Source organism: Electrophorus electricus, chromosome 25 (genome assembly GCF_041902795.1).
Source record: "Electrophorus electricus isolate QZ-2024a chromosome 25, ASM4190279v1, whole genome shotgun sequence".
In the NCBI taxonomy this organism is placed as follows: Eukaryota; Metazoa; Chordata; class Actinopteri; order Gymnotiformes; family Gymnotidae; genus Electrophorus; species Electrophorus electricus.
This window is the reverse complement of record NC_137521.1, coordinates 1,847,662-1,870,355: the sequence shown is the minus strand read 5'-3', so window position 1 is coordinate 1,870,355 and position 22,694 is coordinate 1,847,662. Positions and strand designations below refer to the sequence as shown.

The 22,694-nt window shown below is 43.6% G+C and overlaps 1 protein-coding gene across 3 annotated transcripts in view; it reads left to right on the top strand.

Annotated features, from left to right (window-relative positions):
* Positions 1 to 22,694, top strand: part of dpysl2a (dihydropyrimidinase like 2a) — a 24,407-nt gene extending 1,713 nt beyond the window's left edge. Inside the window, exons 2-15 of one of the 3 annotated variants that reach the window (XM_081707289.1) lie at positions 306 to 470; positions 13,556 to 13,644; positions 14,073 to 14,257; positions 14,871 to 15,035; positions 15,809 to 15,870; positions 16,737 to 16,817; positions 16,917 to 16,985; positions 17,524 to 17,644; positions 17,804 to 17,960; positions 18,349 to 18,490; positions 18,772 to 18,942; positions 19,277 to 19,456; positions 20,260 to 20,425; positions 20,576 to 22,694. In XM_081707289.1, coding sequence (XP_081563415.1) covers positions 13,625 to 13,644; positions 14,073 to 14,257; positions 14,871 to 15,035; positions 15,809 to 15,870; positions 16,737 to 16,817; positions 16,917 to 16,985; positions 17,524 to 17,644; positions 17,804 to 17,960; positions 18,349 to 18,490; positions 18,772 to 18,942; positions 19,277 to 19,456; positions 20,260 to 20,425; positions 20,576 to 20,667 — 1,611 coding nt within the window. In that variant the 5' untranslated portion in view covers positions 306 to 470; positions 13,556 to 13,624 and the 3' untranslated portion in view covers positions 20,668 to 22,694. Of the gene's footprint in view, positions 1 to 305; positions 471 to 2,204; positions 2,574 to 13,555; positions 13,645 to 14,072; positions 14,258 to 14,870; positions 15,036 to 15,808; positions 15,871 to 16,736; positions 16,818 to 16,916; positions 16,986 to 17,523; positions 17,645 to 17,803; positions 17,961 to 18,348; positions 18,491 to 18,771; positions 18,943 to 19,276; positions 19,457 to 20,259; positions 20,426 to 20,575 lie in introns of those variants that run through there. The other 2 variants (XM_081707290.1, XM_026999760.3) reach the window with 2 other exon arrangements.

Genomic DNA, 22,694 nt, shown 5'->3' with positions numbered 1-22,694 from the left:
GTCAGGACTTCTTCCTATTCTTGATTGCAGAATAAGTGCTGGCCTATTAGCTAAGTTGCTAAGTAGCAACATTTATAGAAAGCTTGCTGAAGAATATGAATGTGAGGTAGGGTCGCACTGAATATCATATCATTGCGCCAAATCGGTTCGAGCCGCATTCAAGGTTTCGTGTTGCTTGCAGCCATAATTGGCTCAAAGTCCCCATTAACTTATGCTTTTGATGAACCCTTAAGCATTGCTGCTTATTTGTACTTATCACATGAGTTGTGCGTAATTCCAGGCTGCTCCCTATTGGTTGTTTTTAGAGCTAAACGTCTGACACTTCCAGATGATAACTGTATACTGTTTCTGGTGGAAGAATAAAAACCGAAGATGTTTGTGCCACCTCCAAGAAGACAGAACTATGAACCACGAAGAAGAGACAGGACCTAAGCACAGTGGGGATGTCTGGACCATGGCAACAAAAATAGGTCTGTGGTTTTTTCTGTTTTATTTGGTCGGTTTGTTCTTTTTGAGAAAATTAATATTGGTCACTTATCATGCACAGAGGAATAAATGTGTAGTTTAGATGGCCAAAAAGCAGGCGGTGAGAAAGAAATTCTTGAAACTGCATATATTGATACAAAAACTGTTTTGACATCTATAAAATGTTCAAGACACATCTACCTACTATCAGATGTGACTTTGCGTAAACTTCTCCTTTAAGGTAACAATGAGCAGTTCAGGGCAAGGAAGGAAGAAAATTAGCTAGGGAAAGTAGCACACTTTTGCTACTTTTCAATATTAACACTGGAATGCATAAAGCCCAATGCTATTGCTTAAATAGAAATCAAAACATAGTTTACCTCACTTTAAAATAAACTATATGAGAGACAGGAAATTTTAATTTGTTGCATGCTAGCTTTAGTTGTGTGATGACCCCAAAAGTAGTCTTAAGAACTCCTGAATCCTGAGTACCTCTGTGCACTGATTCTTTTATTTTAGCCTTTAAGAATGTTACAGTTCACTTTTCACCTGCTGCTCTGTTTGTTTGTTTGTTTTGAATCATCATAATTTACATATAGGCTATTACAGAATGGAACCCATTTTAAAATGTGGAGATTTGGCCCAGTTTTATATTTAAATTCTTGCCGTGAATAACGAAAGACTTGCATTTTGGAGTTACAGAAACCTATTAAATATAGTTTTGTGGGTCCTTTGTGTATACTGAAGTGAAATTGGGCTTATAGTACCATAGCAGCATGCCATGTGCCCATGGCAACCACGGAAGCACAGTGGGAGTAGCCTGTTGTGTCACTTCACCAGGATTGGCTGATCGCAGGTGTTCTGAGGTTGCCTGTGCAGGGCTGGTGGCAGTCCTACTGGTCCTAGTTTGTGTGTCTGTTCTGGGGGAAATCCTTGACAGTGATTTCAGCTTTATCTATCTCACATTTGTATGTGCAGATACTTCAAAAATAGTATTTTCCATAGATTTATTTGACTTCTGATTTTAATTGCGATTATATTTTTGTATATTGTTGTCTCATCTCAGCCCACGTTACATAAAGAATCATCTAAAGCAAGCAATAGACCTACATGAATAAATCCTGGCATGAAATGTAGAATGCAGATTTAAGCACCAGAATAATCAAAAATCCAAAGAAACACAACACAGATGTAGCTATGTATTTAACTTCTATCTCACATGTAACAGGTCACAATGGTATATTTTATTAAGTGTATTTATTTTTAAGACTAAACTAAAATAACTGCCATTCATGTCGGCTAAGGCCAGTTTTGATACAAGCCACACAGAAAGCTAGCATTTATCACTCCTGCCACAAAAGAAGAAAATGAAATTTTGACACCTGAGCTGAAACATATTTTCTGAGCAACCTATGGAAGAAATGCTCAACAAAGAATAAGCTTTGACCCACATTAGACTCCACCATTCACGTTTGACTATAGAGATGGGCGAATATGTTTGGCTCCAGCTAGATTGCTGTGTGAAGAATGCAACCACTTTTTTCATAGCCTAGTTTATCTCAACTCGAAAAGCAAAATAAGTGCAAATCGCTTTTGGTCAAAGACCTGTCTAGGCAACATCCCCGAGGCCGATTTGGGGTTGGGGATGTTCTGCGTACTCGCCGGTGTCTCATGAAATAAAATAACGCAACCGGGGTGTTCGTCTATGGAGGCAGGGCGGGGCATTGCGCATGCGCGGTGGCCTTCGCCGTGGAAACCTCTCCCTGTCGGCGAGCCGTCTGCATCGTTTTGGCGCAGCGCAGGAACGTGGGGTAAAGGCTGTCACTGTACCCGCAGGGATATCTCTCCATTCATCAATTCACGAAAGGCACATTTTTATTTATTTAATTTTTTGCGAGCTACTGGCTTTGGGGTTTTTTTTAGCGTGTGTTGCGAGCAAATACAAGGGCGTCAACTGTTAAAAAACCCCTGTAAAAACCTCATCAGCATCACTCCTTCAGTAGCTTTGCGGTTCGTCCCAAAGGCGAGGAAACAATACGCACGGAGGGTCCGCAATCGCCGTCGAGATGTCCGGATACCAGGGCAAGAAGAATATCCCTCGCATCACTGTGAGTATTTAAGGATGTGAACTGACGAACGACCGATTTAAATAAATAAATAAATCGAAGACCATGTCTATTGTGGAATCGCTGGTGCCGAAATGGTGGAGGAGAGGGTTGAAGCTTTAAGATGATTTGGGGACCCTGGTCGTTGCAGACACCCTGTTGAAATCACAGCGCGGTATTGAGCCTAGATTCAGGATTAACCCGCTCCGTTTTCGAGAAATGAAGGCGTGATTTGTGTCTTCGTGTCTGAAAGCAGTGACATGCCATCGCCTCCCATGGTTCGGATCAATTATGCCATTGAAATTGCTTCGATTCCTGAGCTATGTGGAATTATTTTTCTTCGAAATTCAACGCACCATGCATGGGTTTGGATCCTATAGGCCTGCTGGCAAATCCTTTTGAACGTCGTATGGGTGGTTCGGAGCCCAAACTGGCTACAATCTAGTATAGATTATAACCTATACTCAACATTGAAAATGAAAGCCATAGAAAAGCCCAACCTGGCTGCTACAAATGTTAATTTGATGCACTGGATAGTGGTATTTCCAAACCCCTTCTAGGTTAACTAATTTCGAAAAGAATCTCAGTATGTTCCGTGCTGTACTGCAGTGGAAAATCCTTGAAAACAGCGACCCTGCAGACGCTTAAAGCACACACCTTGAAACATCCGTTTTCTAATGTAAAAGCCATACTCACTTCAGCTGCCTCTCATATAATAGCCTTCCCTCCTACCGCCACTGAACGTCTAGCGAGCTGTTGTGATAATCGTATTAAATGGAGAAACTAGCTGAATAAAGGTCCTCTTTTGAAAAGTAGGTCAGTGGATGCAAACTGTATTTCACGGCTCAAGCTGTAGCATAAACTACATTTTCTGTGCTAGCACAGTGCCCAGAACACCACTGTGTGCATTAAAGCTTTTTTGAGTGTCTGGACTGGTTTTCCTAGTATCTTAGGCGAGGTGTTGATCAGATCTTGAGACAGAAATTAAGGGTGGCCAGATTGGTAAAGAAGAGAGGAGGTCTTCCAGGCCTGTGCTATTAGAGCTTGCCCACAGTCTCTGAGCACATATTCAGCCATCTTAAGGCCTGGGGTTCCAGCTGCCTAGCAGGTAGCTGCTGGTCATCCCATCTTTAGACGGTAGATCTTAACGATCCACTACTTGATGCATCAATGTGTAGTGGTAGGTCAAACGACCAAAGAATACTCAGAATATTTGTACCATACCTAATACGTTCATCAGTATTAAGGTTGGCTCACAAGTGAACAAGTACGGTCCAAACAGCAGCACATTGTTTTCAAAAAAGGTCATGTTTTAAAAAAAAAATAAAAGGCCGTTACCATGAAGTGGTAAAAATCGTACCACATAACAATGTGAATAATCTGCTTTTGGCCACTAGAGGTTGACAGTACAAGTGTGGCGGTGGAGAGGACTCAACTCCCTCCCCAGACCGTTAGACCATCCGCATGGCAGGCGGGCGATCCGACTTTCTTTCTGTCCATGTGTCAGCCTGACATTTTGTGGCATGGCACTGTCTCTCCCACTGTCTGTCTCTTCCTCCCCTGTGTCCCGCTCGTCTCCCTCATCCTCCTGGTCTCTCCGGGTCAGCCTCAGCTGCCTCAGCAGTGTGTGACATTGTCACCTTGTCGCATCTGTACAAATGCACCATGAGCCCCGCCCTTCACTTTCCAAACCGCACACAGGCACACATTCGTTCAGTTCTTTATTTATTCGCTGTTCATTTAAACCACTGTATCACAATTTAAACCACTCTTTCACAATTCCTATCTGCTCTGGCTGCATTGAAATAAATAATGAATAGCCGCCAGCCTTGTTTTATATGTTGTTGTTGTTTTTGCTTGTTTTCATTACTCACCCACAATTTGTCAGCCTACTAAATTAACAATATAAACCAAAATTGCAATATAACAATATCTAATGGCATGGTTTCCATTATCTGGTATTTAAAATATAGCGTAAAAGGGCCAATAAAGTAACCCCAGCTTACATTCAAAACAAGCCAGAAGTGCCATATAAATCTATTGAGAAGTTTAACCGCTGGATTGTTGTACCTCATTGAGTGCAAGCATACCATGGTAAATAGCGCAGAGTCTCATCGTAGCAGTGGTTAAAAGATCCCAATTAAGTTAATGAAAAAGCCAAAAATGACATTGCAGAGAAAAGTAATGATTTGAAAATAATGAACTTTGAAAGTAATGCAAAAAACTTTTTTTTAAAAAGACGTGTCACCACAGTGGCTGTGCTCCTGAAATCGACATCGCTGCTAGCTGGACGCACTTACTCTTACTTTTATGTTGCTTGTAGTTTTATGTTACAGCTGTTTTGGAATGCTGAAATTAAAAATATTTCCATATTCTTAAGATAATTTACCTCATTATCAGTATATTATATTATTATTGATAGAGTGTGTTGTAGCAGGGAGATTAATTTGACTTGGACCTCATCATTACAGGAAAGGCATGCAAGAAAATCTCCACAGTTAGGTGAGCAGACATCTGGTTTGTGAAAAAGTCTATAGAAATATTTTGCTTCTCAGTCAAGAAATGTTTTATTAATGGTGAAAATGAGCCCTATATGCTACCTCTGCAGTCAGCCAGAAATTATTTTGCAAATGCGTCTCTATCTAATCTATAGTATCATTGATGTTCACGGGGGTCCATGGGGGGGGGAAGCTTTTTTTGTGTGTGATGGGTGATATTGTAGACTTTTATGGAACGAATTTTGTTTTTTTTTCTGTCGATACCCAAAACCTTTCAGAATTTATTAAGATCAGAAACATACCGTCTGAGAATGGACTAATATCCTCTGTGGGTCTACGAGTGACCCATGAGCTACAAGACACCACTTACATTTATGATGTGACAAAGATGTTTTCCATCTCGTAATGGTTCTACCAAAGAGGCAAACCCATAGTGATTAGTACCGGATGTCTTAATTATGACATGTGGTAATAAGTGCTTCATTAGAGCTTTTTCCACTGCATGAAATGTTATCATGGCTGATTTCCTCCATAGAGTTTTTCTACTTTGTAAGCTTTCAGAAGATGAATTTTAAATATCTGTCCACTTAAAGTGATGTCTTTTATGTTGCCAGTTTGCTTATTAATTAGGCATTTAGTTTTATATCTACTTTTGTAAACATGCAGATTACACAGAGTTCAAATGGCTGCCTCGTCTTGCTTATAGCACATTAAATGACAGTTAGATGGGAAATTGACCAAAACTTGCTTTGGAGTTCTTCCCAGAACTTCCCACTGCTTCCATGGACATGTTCACAGAGTCCCATAACTGTGACATACCTCAGCAGAGTTATTTCAGGACACCTGGCTTTAATTTTGCAATTTATGTCTTTTGGTTTTTTTTATATATATATATATATATATATATATATATATATATATATATATATATATATATATATATATATATATATATATATATATATATATAATATCTATCAGCTTAAAAAACTTTCCCTTTTAAGTCTGATCTGCTAAAGACATTAATTTGTTGGCAGACATGTGTGGCCAGAGGTTCTGTGCTGTGTCTTTGGACAGCTACAAGGCACAAATCCATGTGTAAAAGCAAAGCCAGGTGCACGGGTACACTGTAATGCACCACGAGGAGGGGCGAGCCCCAATCTGATCATGGTAACCCTACACCGTGGAAGATATCTGTGATCCAGAAGAACGCTTGGAAGTGAATATGAAACAAAGAGTCCATTAAAGCTGGCGTGAACGCTTAGGACAACGGCACGCCCAGGAATCCCGAGACCTTCGGCCTAGTTAATAGCCTGGCGTTCCCTTGCATCACGTCGAGTCTCGGCTGCTGCCACTTACTGCTGATAGCAATTTGTGTCCTTTATTTAGAGCAGAAGCCTACTTTTTCATGGCCAGCCGTAACCCAATGTGAGACACCAAATAGCGCACGTCCGCGTTTCCACCGAAATCCGTGTAGGGTTTCTGTTTCGTGGGAACCACAGGGGTTCATTTTGGCATGGGTGGACTCTTCGTAGGCCATTGTGAGCATCCTCCACTCTCCTTAGGGAGGTTTGGCAGAGAGAGGAAGACACATGGGCTAGGGTGGCTGTGGTTCAGCAGGCTACAGGAAGTTCAGCCGAGCACGGGCAGAGGGCGGTCCCTTAAGTGCATCCACGTACTCCACCTACCACCACTCCCACTGCTTCCAAGAGGACCCCTGGGCCTGTACCAGTTACACGGACGGAAGATATTGCAAGCATGTGTAGCCACTTGCGGGGCTGTTATACTGAATGATACCATGTTGGAATGATTTATAGTGGTCACATTACAAAAGATGTAATATCGCTTCTGTGCCAGATTAAACTGAGCAGACATAAACCGGTTTTATGCTTCGAAACAAGCACAACATACTGAATAATGGTGACCTGATGTCATCCAACCAGCACAAAGTCACATTTCATTGTCAAGTCAAATTTATTTATACAGCGCTTTTTACAACAGATGTTTTCACAAACCAACTTTACAGATGTCTGAGTCCAAGCCCCCAGTGAGCAATCCAAGGGCGACAATGGCAAGGAAAAACACACTAGAGTGTGAGGAAGAAACCTTGAGAGGAACCAAGACTCAAAGGGGAGCCCATCCTCCTCTGGTCAACAATGGACACCACAGTAGTAACAGTTGTGAGGTCTGTTGCTGACAACTTCAAAGAGAATCACCAGAAGGTGAACTTTGCTGCAGTACCCAAATAGCAATCCAGACCATCATGTCTAGTGTCTAGATTGTCAGATAGAAACATTGGGAAAATAAATCCAAAAGCTTATGTAGTCAAGGATAACACATATTGGAGTGTAAGGGCTTGTAGAAAATACAGATGCTGAAAGTGGAGTGGTAGCTCAGTGGCTAAAGTACTTGACTAGTTGTAGAAGGTTGCCAATTCAAGTCCCTCCATGGCCAAGTGGCCACTGTTGGGTCCCTGAGGAAGACCCTTAACACTCAGTTGCTTGAATTGTATTCAATCATAATTGTAAGTTGCTTTGGATAAACGTGTCAGCTAAATGCCGTAAAACTATCCATGTTTCTAAAGGTTGTGGTCATTACAAAGGGTTGTGTTTAATTGGTTCAAAATAGCTTTATGATTAAACCAACCAAAGAACATTTTTGAAATGCAAAAACTAATGCTTTTGGCAAAATTTTATGTCAAATCTAATCTCTATAGTCAGGCGTGGAATATGATGAGAGCTTTATCCAGAAACAGGAAGTCATTATGTTCACTCAGCAGTCACTTCCTGCCTGCATGTAATGAGCTCCCATCTTCATATTTTCCAAATGGTACAGTTTTTTATGGGTTTAGAAGCAACTTTAAAGTTAAGCCATAAGTAGTGTGATTACTTTTTCAGTAATGAGTAATCTAATTACAGTTTGATCATTAGTAATGCAAATAATTTCTAACGGATTATAGCAGTTATTTTGCCTGCTCCAACAATGTTCGTTTCTGTCTGGTGGCTCAAAAATAACTATAGAACCAGCCAGATTCATGCGAGCTTCCATTTAGCAGCATCAATAATACTCAACCGGTAAAAGCAATGGAGAGCAGATGCTGAAGAGCTCGGTGCCCTCTGTTTCAAACCCATGTTTGTATTTTGTAACTAGAGCAGCCAAATTTGTCAGCAGAGTGCGAGCGGACATTTTAGAAATGGAGCTCGACTGTGCAGTGTTGCTGTGTGCCACCAACGTCAGTGGGGGCGCTCTCACGGCTCAGGAGAGATGGGTAATAATAACGATGTGACACTCACTACAGCTTTGAACTGCAAAGAATCTTGTTTAGTGGGGGGGGGGGGGGTGGGCAAGATGTTTCTTAAAAGATGACACATTTCAGTGTTTTTCCTGTCACTGGGCAGTGTTCATGTAAATCACTTTGAGGTCCTTTTAATATAACTACAAAGCCATGTTTTTCTAAATGTGGCTTCCAGCCAGTGGATTCCAGTGATGTGATGTGATGTGCATTTGTGACCACGATGTTGCTTGTATGAATTTGGGATGAGATATTGGAAGGATGGTTTTGTTTTAACTTTGCTGTAATGGCGCAAGAAGGGGAATCCTTAAACATTCAGTCAGATTTAAATCTTTTTAAGACTGTCTTAGCACTCCATAATTAGCAGTGCTAAATAATGTATAATTACATTGAATAATTACAGTGCTTGGTTAGACTGTGAAGTACTATGTGTGACAGTTGTATTGTTACCTTGCATTCCCTACCCAATCTCATAACAGGGGTTCAGATATGTTACATAATCTTAGCCAAGTGTCAATCTGATTTATTCTCCAGTAGGTCACTGTGCGTAAAAACAATCCAATTAAAGAACCAGAGCTGCCACGTGTGTCAGCAGAACGATGACATTGTGGACGTGAAGCTCAACGAACACGGTACTGTCGTGGTTCATGATCTCCAGTGGTGGTCCTCTCTGTGCCCAGCAGATGCAATACCCATGGGATATCCAACCCAGTGTTGCGTTGAAGAACCACGGCTGCATTTTACATTAAAGTACTGGCAATGAGGCAATATAACCAGACGTGTTATTTTTTCCTTAAACTTGTCATGGTCTCAATTGTTCCGGCCAGAAGGCTGGGCTTGGAGGTGCAGAGGTGCTCGTCTGACAGAGGGAGATTAGTCTGTTTTTAAGCAGCACAAGTTACCAGATCTCCAGCACCATTCTGCAGCCCAGCTCAGAAACGAACCACAACATGAGATGGTGGTGTTCTGTGAACAGACCGGCCTCACCGGCCTCCTCATAAGTTTTTGAACAGTTCAGGATCAAAATGCTGAGGACTGATAGCGTGGCTTTGTTTCATTGTGTTTGAACTCATATGCTTGGGATGATTTACAGTTTAAGTGGTAGGGTTGGCGAAAAGGCAAGAAAAATAAACAGGAGATAGCATTGTGGTTTTTTTCTGTTTGAAAACTATCACTGAGTCTCAAAGGATTTTAACTGTGGGTGTGAAAAGGCAAAGAAACTTTGACATCGCAGGAGCCATTGTGCACATAGATGCAGAGGTGTAACTAACAAAATTAAGGGGCTTTGGATGTTCTCAGTGGTATGAGCGTGGGGCAGCCAAGGGGCTGTAAAGGCGAGATTTGGAGTCTGTGTGTGTGTGTGTGTGTGTGTGTGTGTGTGTGAGAGAGAGAGAGAGAGAGAGGGAGCAAGAGCAGTGAAGCAAACAGAAGAGCTTTGTCCTGTTGAAAACGAGGCCTCATGTCCTGTTTCCTTTCCTCTCCAGCTCACTCCCAGTCACTGGCAGATCACGACGACTCTCAGATCACTAAATATAAGCTCCATTGCTGCATTTTGTCATTTATATATAAGGACAAGGACATGGCATGTGTCTGACGTCTGATGTCACAGCTGGCACCAAGAAAGCTTCACACAGAACACAGAACAACAATCATAGCATGAAAAGTCTGTGAAAGATATTCAGGTGCACTGAACTTTTCTTAGGCTTTGGTAGAACTTCTAGTACATCCAGCAGATCAGATGGAGTCTTGCAAAGCTTTTAGGTGGAACCATCATTTTCAGACTTTTTTTCTGCGTAACCCTGCAATTCCCACATCCAGCAAGGAGATTAGGGTATTGAGTCTCTGTATTCTCAGTCGTGATGAAAGCAGGCTGACAGCACAAGACTTATTGTATGCAACTTCAGCTAGACGTAAATGATCAATGAGAGTGGTAATTCCATAATATTAATTCCATAGCATAATATTTTGAAAAAAAGGCAATAATTCTCTCTCATCTACAAACACAGAATTCCTTTGGAGTGAGCGCTTTCGTGCGGGTTTTCCGTCTCGTTCAGTACGGCTCTGAAGAGGAGCGCATGGTAGAGATATCTGCTTATTAGCAGCCGTCCAGCCGTAGATTAGCACTTATGCAGCAGTTATCGCACTGGCACCGGGGCTTAATTATGGACTGCGATGCAACCAAAAGCATACCCGCCTCTTAACCAGTCCCCTTAGACTCCAGCGGGTGAGCAGCTCTGCTGCTGGATGCAGGTTCACCAGGCTGGTGTGTTCTGGTGTTGATCTAGAAAGGATTGTATGCCCAATGCTGGTGAGGCTTCACCGACTTCACTCCTCCCTCCCAAGATTCCTTGCAGCATCCACACTTCAGGCACCGGGCACGGATCACAGGGTCTCCGGCAGTGATGGGGAGTGATGGGGGTTCACACTTATTTATTGCCCTTTGAACCGCTCGTGCGGACACAAGCAAAATGGCCTCAATTTACATTAATCTAATGCTTAAGATAACATTTGTGTTGGAGTTTGTTACATTAAGCTAATGCTTAAGCTAACGTTTGTGTTGGAGTTTGTTACATTAATGCTTAAGATAACGTTTGTGTTGGAATTTGTTACATTAAGATAATGCTTAAGCTAAGGTTTGTGTTGGAGTTTGTTACATTAAGCTAATGCTTAAGCTAAGATTTGTGTTGGAGTTTGTTACATTAAGCTAATGCTTAAGCTAACGTTTGTGTTGGAGTTTGTTACATTAAGCTAATGCTTAAGATAACGTTTGTGTTGGAGTTTGTTACATTAAGCTAATGCTTAAGATAACGTTTGTGTTGGAGTTTGTTACATTAAGCTAATGCTTAAGATAACGTTTGTGTTGGAGTTTGTTACATTAAGCTAATGCTTAAGATAAAGTTTGTGTTGGAGTTTGTTACATTAATGCTTAAGCTAACGTTTGTGTTGGAGTTTGTTACATTAATCTAATGCTTAAGATAACGCTTGTGTTGGAGTTTGTTACATTAATCTAATGCTTAAGATAACGCTTGTGTTGGAGTTTGTTACATTAAGCTAATGCTTAAGATAACGCTTGTGTTGGAGTTTGTTACATTAAGCTAATGCTTAAGATAACGCTTTTGTTGGAGTTTGTTACATTAAGCTAATGCTTAAGCTAACGTTTGTGTTGGAGTTTGTTACATTAAGCTAATGCTTAAGCTAACGTTTGTGTTGGAATTTGTTACATTAAGCTAATGCTTAAGATAACGTTTGTGTTGGAGTTTGTTACATTAAGCTAATGCTTAAGATAACGTTTGTGTTGGAGTTTGTTACATTAATGCTTAAGATAACGTTTGTGTTGGAGTTTGTTACATTAATCTAATGCTTAAGATAACGCTTGTGTTGGAGTTTGTTACATTAATCTAATGCTTAAGATAACGCTTGTGTTGGAGTTTGTTACATTAAGCTAATGCTTAAGATAACGCTTGTGTTGGAGTTTGTTACATTAAGCTAATGCTTAAGATAACGCTTGTGTTGGAGTTTGTTACATTAAGCTAATGCTTAAGCTAACGCTTGTGTTGGAGTTTGTTACATTAAGCTAATGCTTAAGATAACGCTTGTGTTGGAGTTTGTTACATTAAGCTAATGCTTAAGATAACGCTTGTGTTGGAGTTTGTTACATTAAGCTAATGCTTAAGCTAACGCTTGTGTTGGAGTTTGTTACATTAAGCTAATGCTTAAGCTAACGTTTGTGTTGGAGTTTGTTACATTAAGCTAATGCTTAAGCTAACGTTTGTGTTGGAGTTTGTTACATTAAGCTAATGCTTAAGATAACGTTTGTGTTGGAGTTTGTTACATTAAGCTAATGCTTAAGCTAACGTTTGTGTTGGAGTTTGTTACATTAAGCTAATGCTTAAGCTAACGTTTGTGTTGGAGTTTGTTACATTAATGCTTAAGCTAACGTTTGTGTTGGAGTTTGTTACATTAATCTAATGCTTAAGATAATGCTTGTGTTGGAGTTTGTTACATTAATCTAATGCTTAAGATAACGCTTGTGTTGGAGTTTGTTACATTAAGCTAATGCTTAAGCTAACGTTTGTGTTGGAGTTTGTTACATTAAGCTAATGCTTAAGCTAACGTTTGTGTTGGAATTTGTTACATTAAGCTAATGCTTAAGATAACGTTTGTGTTGGAGTTTGTTACATTAAGCTAATGCTTAAGATAACGTTTGTGTTGGTGTTTGTTACATTAAGCTAATGCTTAAGATAACGCTTGTGTTGGAGTTTGTTACATTAAGCTAATGCTTACGCTAACGCTTGTGTTGGAGTTTGTTACATTAAGCTAATGCTTACGCTAACGTTTGTGTTGGAGTTTGTTACATTAAGCTAGTGCTTAAGCTAACGTTTGTGTTGGAGTTTGTTACATTAAGTTAATGCTTAAGCTAACGTTTGTTTTGGAGTTTGTTACATTAAGCTAATGTTTTCATTGGCGTTTGCTGTAATAGTTGATAATACTCCATTAACACTGCATTCGTTTTACATTCATAGAGAGTCATGGCCAATTAATGAGGACAAAGAAAATGTCAAAGAATTCCATTTATTTATTTATTTAATATTTTAGCTTGGACTGTTTTGCATTCCATGGTACATGGCTTTCAGGATTGTAGATAGAGTGAGTGATATGGGTGATGTTACAGTATCGAGATGCTTAATTAATGTAATTTATACCGTTTTACAGGATAAAACTGACTTTGGGTTTAGAGGTTAACATTTTCATTTTCAAATCACAGCATTTTCATCAATAGACTAGACCGAGTAAAGTTATAACAATTGGTCCTCGAATCAAAGATATGATGTAATATGAGGCGTTCTGTCCTCAAACTGCTTTTTCCACAATGTTCATAACAGTGCTTCTCATCTACCAGCTCACTGCACAGTGAAGAACCTTACAGTAAAACACTCCTCTTAAAACCGCCTTGAAATGAATCCAATCTGACTGCAAATTCATGAAGCCTGAAGTTGTTTTGGGATTTTTTTGTAATTTGCTGGTGAGGCAGAAGTATTTCTCTGTTTAGTCTGGTACCCCAAGAGTCCAAATTAAGCTCGGTATGCGACGGATGACATCAGGGTCTTTGTCGTCGTGCTGAATTAACAGGTGTGCCCAGCTGTTGTGAGTGAGATCGGAGCTGTGTCATGACCCTCCCCCCCCCTCTCCCACAGAGCGACCGTCTCCTAATCAAAGGGGCGAAGATCGTGAACGATGATCAGTCCTTCCACGCCGACATCTATATGGAGGACGGGGTCATTAAGTAAGTCGAAATGCGTCCTTGGACTTCGCCAGTTGTCCTCATGGCTCATCTGCCTCTCTGTCACGCAAGGCCTGACAGTAAAAGCTTTTAGACAAAAACTCCAGTCTAACCAGATCTAACATCCAATCTAACATTTGGAGCACATTTATTTATAGTGCAGTCCTGCAGGGATGTGGAACAGGATTCAGACACTGGGTGAATACTTACAGCCTTTTTGGGACCAGCTGTATGTTCTCTCAGTATTAGCATGCCTCCACATAAGAATGCAAACAGGATAAGGAGGGGGGAGAAAATCCTTGGAAAGGTTTTACCCCATATCTTCCCTCATCAATTCTTTTTTTTTTTCTGTCTGTCCATTTATTTACCCCTGTTCCACCCTCTAATGCCTTGTTCTGCCCCGCTCCTGCATTCTTCCTCCCACGTTTCAGGCAGATCGGGGAGAACCTCATCGTTCCCGGAGGGGTGAAGACCATCGATGCCCACGGCGGGATGCTGATCCCGGGAGGCGTCGACGTGCACACCCGCTTCCAGATGCCCGACCGGGGCATGACGGCCGCGGACGACTTCTACCAGGGCACGCGCGCCGCTCTGGCCGGAGGCACCACCATGATCAGTACGTGAGACTCGGAGTAGGCGGTGGAGCAGACGACGCGCAGGGCAGCTACTTGTAGAGGAGAGAATCTCTCCACGCTGGGTTCCAGTGGGACTGCGTGGTATGCGCGAGGCCACAGCAGATGTCCAATCTGGGTGGATATGAGGAGCAGAAGTGCAGCAAGCCAGCTGACTCACACAGGCGGCTTCTGCAGTGTGCGCATGCTTGTGTGTGTGGGTGTGGGTGTGTGTGTGGGGGGGGGGGGGCGCGTGTGTGCGTACGAACGTGCATGTGTGAGTGGGGGGGGTCCGTTCCGTCAGGCATGTGCAAAACGTGACAGCAGTGTACCAGTCTGCACAGGCCAGCAGTGCCTGGAGAGCGCTTCCGGCCCGCGGTTCCCCCGGCCCCCTACTGCACTGTATGGCTATACCACCCCCTTCCCCCCAACATTCTCAGCTCATCTCTCTGACTTCCTTTCTTTGGCTGGTAGATGAAAGGCTGATTAGGCATGGGATGCAATGCCTAGTCCTGGCAGTACTTCAGTGACCTGAAATGCTGACAGATCGGTACCACATAGTAGCGAAGCTGACTGAATGTGTGTGTGTGTGGGTGGGTTTGTGTTTGTGTGTTGCAGTGGATCACGTGGTGCCAGAGCCTGGTGTTAGCCTCATGGCAGCCTTCAACCAGTGGAGGGAGTGGGCCGACAGCAAATCATGCTGTGACTATTCACTCCATGTGGATCTTACCGAGTGGCACAGTGGAATTCAGGAGGAGATGGAGGCCCTGGTGAAGGACCACGGTACCTCACACACACACACACACACACGCACACGCATACACACACACGCACACACACACATGTGCACACACACACACACACACACCCACACACACACGCATACACGCACACGCATACACACACACACGCGCGCACACACACACACACGCACACGCATACACACACACGTACACACACACACGCACACACACACATGTACACACACGCACACACACATGTACACACACACACACCCACACACACACACCCACACACGCACACACACGCATACACGCACACGCATACACACACACACGCGCACACACACACACACACACACACTCTCACTCACACACACACACACACACACACCCACACACACACGCGCACACGCACAGACAGACATACATTCCCACCTCTCCATAACCGCTTTTCACAGTTTCACACAGCATTCCAGGAAATATAATACATGGATGAGGGCTAAATCGGAATGCATGACACATTGTGATTGTAATGCAGTATGTTCTGTGAATGTTTTAAAGTTGATTTTGCAGTAAGCCTTCCTCTTCATCGGGAATTACGCAAGAATTAACAGATGCCACTAACTCTGAACCTAACCTTTTCCCTATTTTATCTCTACACAGTGTAATGGATGTATTCATACCATTATTTTCCCAGCAGAGATTGTTTGTATCTCTTGTACTTTGGTGTAAACGTATATTAGAAAGGTTAGTTTTTCCTATGTCGTCTTGCAAAATTCTGATATTCTGCATGTGTGCTCTGCATCTGTGTAGGTGTCAACTCCTTCCTGATCTATCTTGCATATAAGGATGTTTTCCAGCTTAATGATTCCCAGGTAGGATCATGAAGCATTTAAGCAAGGTGTCTGTAGTTGTTTTCACCACATAAGTAAGATACCCATTAAATACTGTTAAGAGGGCTTAGCCCGTTAGCGTGTGCAGAGGGCTTCTCCTGCGCTCTCCGTATGTCCCGTCGCTGGCCAGCTGAATCTAACTCGCCGAGAGCATTTTGACACACTCTTTATTTAGCAGGGAAGGGCCGAGCGTACTTAGCAGGTGGTCTCTGGGGATTTGCCCAGTGTGCAGCTGCAAACCTCCTCCAGATCCAGAACATGCGAGGCAGTGAGGATTAGTGTCAGCAGTAGGTTGGGGCTTGTCTACAGGTGTCTACTCGGGAGGGTCCTGCAGCGCCTGGTGTTAGCTGGTGTTGCCCGCTGTTGTTCTTTGTAGCACACTGTGTCAGACCACAGTCCTGGAGGGCTGTAGCCCTGTGGTGCTTCGCATTATGCCAAAACAGCTCATCGGCGTCTCACCAAGCTGTCCATGCGCTGAAACAGGGTGCTGCTGTTCTCTGGCAGTCCAGTACCATAAGCTAGTGATCAGTACAGTTTATTTATCACGTGTGAAAATATGATACGTTACTCGTTACAGACATGGTTTTATTTCTAGATCTGCCTTTACACATGGTATATATGTTTAATAGAAAGTAATGATTTCTGCTGATGGTAGAGAGATGATGACTCTGCTAATCGTGCTGGCCAGTCTGGCGAAACGAATCGTCTGCACAGTAAGGCCAAAGCCAGGCAGCCCGTTGCTTTGTTTGATCAATATTTCCCGTCATAGCTGTCCGTGTGCTTTGTTCTTCCCTCACCCCCTGCCGAAATCTCAGCATCTGGCCGTTGTGTGTGTGTTTCCCGTGCAGATGTACGAGGTGTTCAGCGTGATCCGAGACCTGGGAGCCATCGCCCAGGTGCACGCGGAGAACGGAGACATCATTGCCGAGGTACCGCACCTTCGTCCTCCGCCCGCGGCACGCGCGTGGGTCGCCCCGCGTTCTGCCCGCCGGCTTTCGCTCTAACGGCCTTGCTGCTGTTCATTTCAGGAGCAGAAGAGGATCCTGGAACTTGGCATCGCTGGGCCGGAGGGTCACGTCCTCAGTCGCCCAGAGGAGGTAGGACACCTGCACCTTGTCAGGACAATCGTGGTTATATGTGATGTAGTGGAACACCCAATGCCTCCTGCTTCTATGAACTTTAGAGAGACCTTTTTTTTGGGGGGGGGGGGTTGTTTGTTTTTTGCAGATTGTTTTTTTCAAGTGTTAAAATATAATAAGTACAAATTTATAATAGGAACAAGGAAAAAAGTAAATCATTGAATTATACACGTCTGAATGACCTACGTGCATTTCGAAACAAATTAGCATAACTGGGTTGTCTTTCTTGTTCCATTTTGAATCTCATGGATCAAAACATGACTACTTAAGTTCAAGGCCAGATAACGTGCCATTAAACTATCTTTGCCTCCCAGCTCTTTTCGTCTTTGGGGCCATTGGTCAGTAGTCGGAGACACTTTTGGGCCCCTTTAAATGGGGCCGTTGGCCTGCAGACGGCAGCGTCAGCATTCCTGAGCTGCGGCGCGCAGGATTACCCAGGAGCTCCTGTTGTAACTCAGCCTGAATGTCTGCTGCTCAGTGTGTGCCGCTTTTATAGGTGGAGGCCGAGGCGGTCAACCGTGCGGTAACTGTGGCCAATCAAACCAACTGCCCCCTCTACATCACCAAGGTGATGAGCAAGAGCGCTGCAGATGTGATCGCTCAGGCTAGGAAAAAAGGTGACGTCATCGCTGGGGGGGGGGGTTGAGTGGGTGATGATTGCCGTGCTACAAAATCCTGTAATTCAGTCATGAGTTGGTCTCCACGTATTGCGAGCGTTTGCTGGCGAGCGCGCTGCCGGGTCGCTGAAGCCTCGCTGTCGCCGCTCTGCCCTGCAGGCACCGTGGTGTACGGGGAGCCCATCACCGCCAGTCTCGGCACCGACGGCACCCACTACTGGAGCAAGAACTGGGCCAAGGCCGCCGCATACGTCACATCTCCACCCCTCAGCCCCGACCCCACCACGCCTGACTATCTTAACTCCCTGCTCTCCTGGTGCGTGCCGTACACACGGCCCAGTGGGAATGTAGGCAGCACAGTGTGGTTGATGGTGTAATGCAGGCTTTGAACACTAGAGGGCGGCCTTTTACCTCGATGCAACACGACCTGTGTCTTGAAAATTCTGCTAATTCCGCACCAGGTTATCAAATCTTGCTAAACGAATTCATTATTCAGTTGACATTTGACACAAATATATACACAAAATATACTGCCGTACTTGTTAGAGTGCCTGCATTTTTATACTTTTCATCAAATGAACAGAACACATTTTGATACCAGGAACAGCCGTTCAGCTGCCTTTTAGTGCTCTGCGTAGTCTGAGTGGTTCGTTTCCCTGCTTGGAGGATGTCTCTACTTATTGCTTGTGTCTGTGGCTGCACAGTGGTGATCTGCAGATGACTGGCAGCGCTCATTGTACCTTCAACACCTCCCAACGCGCAGTAGGCAAAGACAACTTCACCCTCATCCCAGAGGGCACCAACGGCGCTGAGGAGAGGATGTCAATCATCTGGGACAAGTGTGTGGTGAGTGCACGCCTACGGGTCACGCGGTGCATTTACGCTACTCAGATCGATAGACTCCTTGGACTTACCAGTGGGTGCTGTTTTCAGTTTACTCAATTATTCTCCACTAATATTTCCCTCATTAAATAGGATTTGTGAATCAGTTGTTTACTTTACATAAATTTGATTTGGGTCAAAACTTAATTAGGACCGCTTACGTTACACTTCCATTAAGAAATAATGAAATTTTCTCTTTTTAGTTAAGGCACTTTGTACTTAGAGTGGCTTTGTCTTTCTTCCAGGTGACAGGTAAGATGGACGAGAACCAGTTTGTGGCTGTGACCAGCACCAACGCAGCCAAGGTCTTCAACCTGTATCCCCGCAAGGGCCGTATCGCTGTGGGCTCGGACGCTGACCTGGTGCTGTGGGACCCCGATGTCACCAAGATTATCTCTGCTAAGAGCCACAACCTGGTTAGAGCGCGCCTGCACGCACATTTGCTTACAGCTGTTAAAAAACTTTGGTCCCAGTATCCACACTTAACCTTCAGTGTAAGACCATTTCTACATGCATGCTAACCTTCAGTACAGACCAGTTACTTCTACCTACAGTTCCCCTACCAACAGTGCATCAAAAAGCTTGGATTTGCTCAATTTGATTTGCACTCAGTTATTCAGTTTTTTTTAAATTTACGATTGTCTTTTCACTGCTGTTTTTTGTTCTCTCTCGCTCTCTCTCTCTCTCTCGCTCTCTCTCTCTCTCTCTCTCTCTCTCTCTCTCTCTCTCTCGCTCTCTCTCTCTCCGTAGGCCGTGGAGTATAATATCTTTGAGGGCTTAGAAGTGCGTGGGGCTCCCATGGTGGTCATCAGCCAAGGAAAGATTGTCCTGGAGGATGGAAACCTGCACACCACAGAGGGCTCAGGGCGCTTCATCACCCGTAAGCCCTTCCCTGACTTCGTCTACAAGAGGATAAAGGCTCGCAGTAGGGTAAGCGTCTGAGCCGCCTGCCCCAGGTACGCCGTGCTGCAAGACAGAGGTGTTTCTTGTGTGTTGGCAACATCATGCGCATTTCTGTCATCTGTGGTTGTTTTGATGAATCAAGTCTGCTAGGAAGCTCTGGTCTGAAGATAATCGGTTGTCAGGAAGTTCTGTTCTGAAGTTGGTCAGAAATATTTTGGTGATTTTTTTTTTTTTTTTTTGGGTGTGTATTTTTCTTGATGTCCACTTGCAATGTTTGTGTGGTTTTATGTTCCAAAAAATGGGTCATAACTCATTTTTGCTCAACTGTTTGCCGACCTCCATTTATCCCTTAGAATGAAATAGGCTGTTACTGCGCCTTTAAGGTGGATGTAAGATAACCGAGCTCTGTTCTGATTGGCTGCCTGGTATGGCGCCTCATTCAAAAAGCACTCAGAGCTTAAACACACCTGAGAACTGCAAAGTAAGTGGGCAGAACTAAACTGCTACAGGCTGACTAGGTGGAGGTATGTAAATGAGTGTTTTTGTGACGTGAGAGTGACATTTCAAAACACGCTGCTTTTTCAGGTCAGATCCCATATTTGGACTGTGTCTTTTAAAACATTTACATATTACTTCAAAATTCTTTCTTTCAATAAAGCGAGGTAAATTCAGTTTTCCCTGATAGGATCATTTCATGTAATGAAATTGGAACTGTTGTAATACAAATGTGCCTGTGTTCACAAGAAGGTACCAACATGTCCACTGCCTCATACCCCTAGCTTTACTTCTCTCTCTCTAGCTGGTAACAGGATTGTCTTCTCTCTCCCCAGCTAGCAGAGCTGCGAGGGGTCCCTCGTGGTCTTTACGATGGTCCTGTGTGTGAGGTCACTGTCACACCGAAAATAATGACCCCTGTCACCTCCAACAAGACCTCTCCAGCCAAACCTACACCTCAACCTATTCGCAACCTGCACCAGTCTGGATTCAGCCTGTCTGGTCAGTGGTAGCCTCGTTATGCCTCAGGCATAAGGGCATTTCAGCCATGCGGTGATCCTGTCATAACTAGCCAATGGCCTCTTATTTTTTGGTACGTCGTTCTTGAGGTTTTCTGTCAGATCAACCTGTTTTACTCCCTTTTTTTTTCAGGAGCTCAGATCGATGACAACGTTCCTCGCCGCACCACCCAGCGCATCGTGGCGCCCCCTGGTGGCAGAGCTAACATCACCAGTCTGGGTTAGACTATCCCCTTGCCCAGCCCAGCAAGGAAGGGGTGGGGAGGGGGTGTCGAGAACCACAGGCCCTCGCTCTGCCAATGGGACCCCCCGCCAAGCCCCTGTGAGCACCCCCACCTCCCCATATTACAGCAACCGCCGATTTCCCCCCTCCTCAGCCTAATCGTTTTATAGTTGCCCTGCCATTTGCCTGAACACACACAAAAAAACACTTTATTTTCAGGATTTGAAAAGGAACACAAGACATTAACCTACCTTCCACAAAAGTCTTTGGATTGTTTTTGTTTTATATGAGTTGGGTTTTTTTTGTTTGTTTGTTTGTTTTTTAAGACAGAAAGTCAAGCGGATCAAAACTGAATTTGTTTTCTTATTTATTGTCACTGTATGGAACACAAAGCATGTGGGCAAAGGTCTTGTGTTCCTCATTATACTTCATTCATTCAACGCAATGCCATTGCTTCAGCAAAAGCCTTTGGGGCTTTTTTTGGGGGGGGGGGGGGGGCGGGGCAGTTAAGGAACTCGGTTAGCTAGGTGTTATGTTGCACTTCCTTTCATTTCAGGTCAGTGTTTTTTATTGTGTCGCCAGCTCACTTGTGGATCGCTCACTTTGGTCTTCCTCCTGCCTCATTTTTGCCCTTCTGTACTTCTGCGTACCGTTGTTTTAAGTAGGCTATTCTGGTCTGAAAATTCTCGCGACTTTCTGCAGTTTTGGGGTTAAACTATTTACTGCCCCTTTCTCTATTCAAGGTTGGGAGATGAGAGTGGGGGTTATGACAGACATATAAAGCAGTAAGAACCAGTCCTGGCTGAATTAAAGAAAAAGAAAGACCAGAGTCCTTTTTACTCCTCTACACCTCCCCATTTGTGCCCCAGCCCTTCTATAGTCATCAAAGGGATAGAAGGTTACCATGGCAACTACCCCTCTACACTTGGCATGACCGTTTCTTGGTGATGACAGCCGTGCTGTGGGTGGGTTGTTGCCCCTAGTGACCTCTTTTCACCAGGTGCTATTCCCCCAGCGCTGTTCGTGTGGGAGCGGGCTAAGCGGCTCATCCCACCATTTCACAGCCTGAGGTGTTTTTTTGGGGGGGAGGGCTAATCATCAGCAAGCTTCCCCTCACCATGTCTGTCAGGATAAACCCTCTCTCCCTCCCCCGACCTTTACTGTATGGATGTTTCCATGGTGTTCCATCAGCCATAGTAATCTCGGAACAAGTTGGTCTGGCATGTGTAGAACTGATCCTGTGAAAAAGCTCATTTGATCCATCTTGTTAACTGGGAATGTTTTTACTTTCAAATCTGTTTTCTTTGATGTCACATTCACTTGCCTGCCTGTTCGCTATATGATACAGTTCTTGATGGCTGTCTGTGAGTATTGTTATTATGAACTAAGGATTTCTTATAGAAAAAACATGTACAGAATTCATCCCACTGCCTCATTCTGACAGTTATAATGAAACATTAGTGGTTGGAGACACTGACTTCCACCGCTGACTTAATCCCAAAAATGCAATATTTAGCGTATTCCTGGAGAGGTGCTAATCTAAAATAGCATTATGGGGTTATAGACTCAACATGCCCACAGCATTGTGTAGTATTACTCCTCACCTTTTTATACAAGCAGCCCTTTCATGCTCATGGGAAGCGCAGTCCTGAGCAGTAACTCCATCCCACCTCGGTTATCTGCTCATGGTATATGCTGATCCGTGACAGAAGCTGGTAGTTTGGTGCTGGTTCTTTAAACTCTGCAGTCCTCCAACTTCCATGCCTCGTCATGTAAAGATCTGAATTTCTGCTAGTCGTGATGTCCGTGGATTGCAGAGAGGAAGGTATATTTTAGTGTCTTTTTTTAGTTTTATTTTTATGAATTGTTGTTGCCCTTTGCCATCCATTGTTGAAGGTAAAAAAAAAATGTTGACAGTGTATGTTTTGTAGGCTACTGGGATCTTCAAAGGTTTTCTCTGTCTCTGCGAAAGCTTTGTATCCCATAGGTGTTTATTGAAATGATTTTAAGTATTAAAAAATGGAGCAAA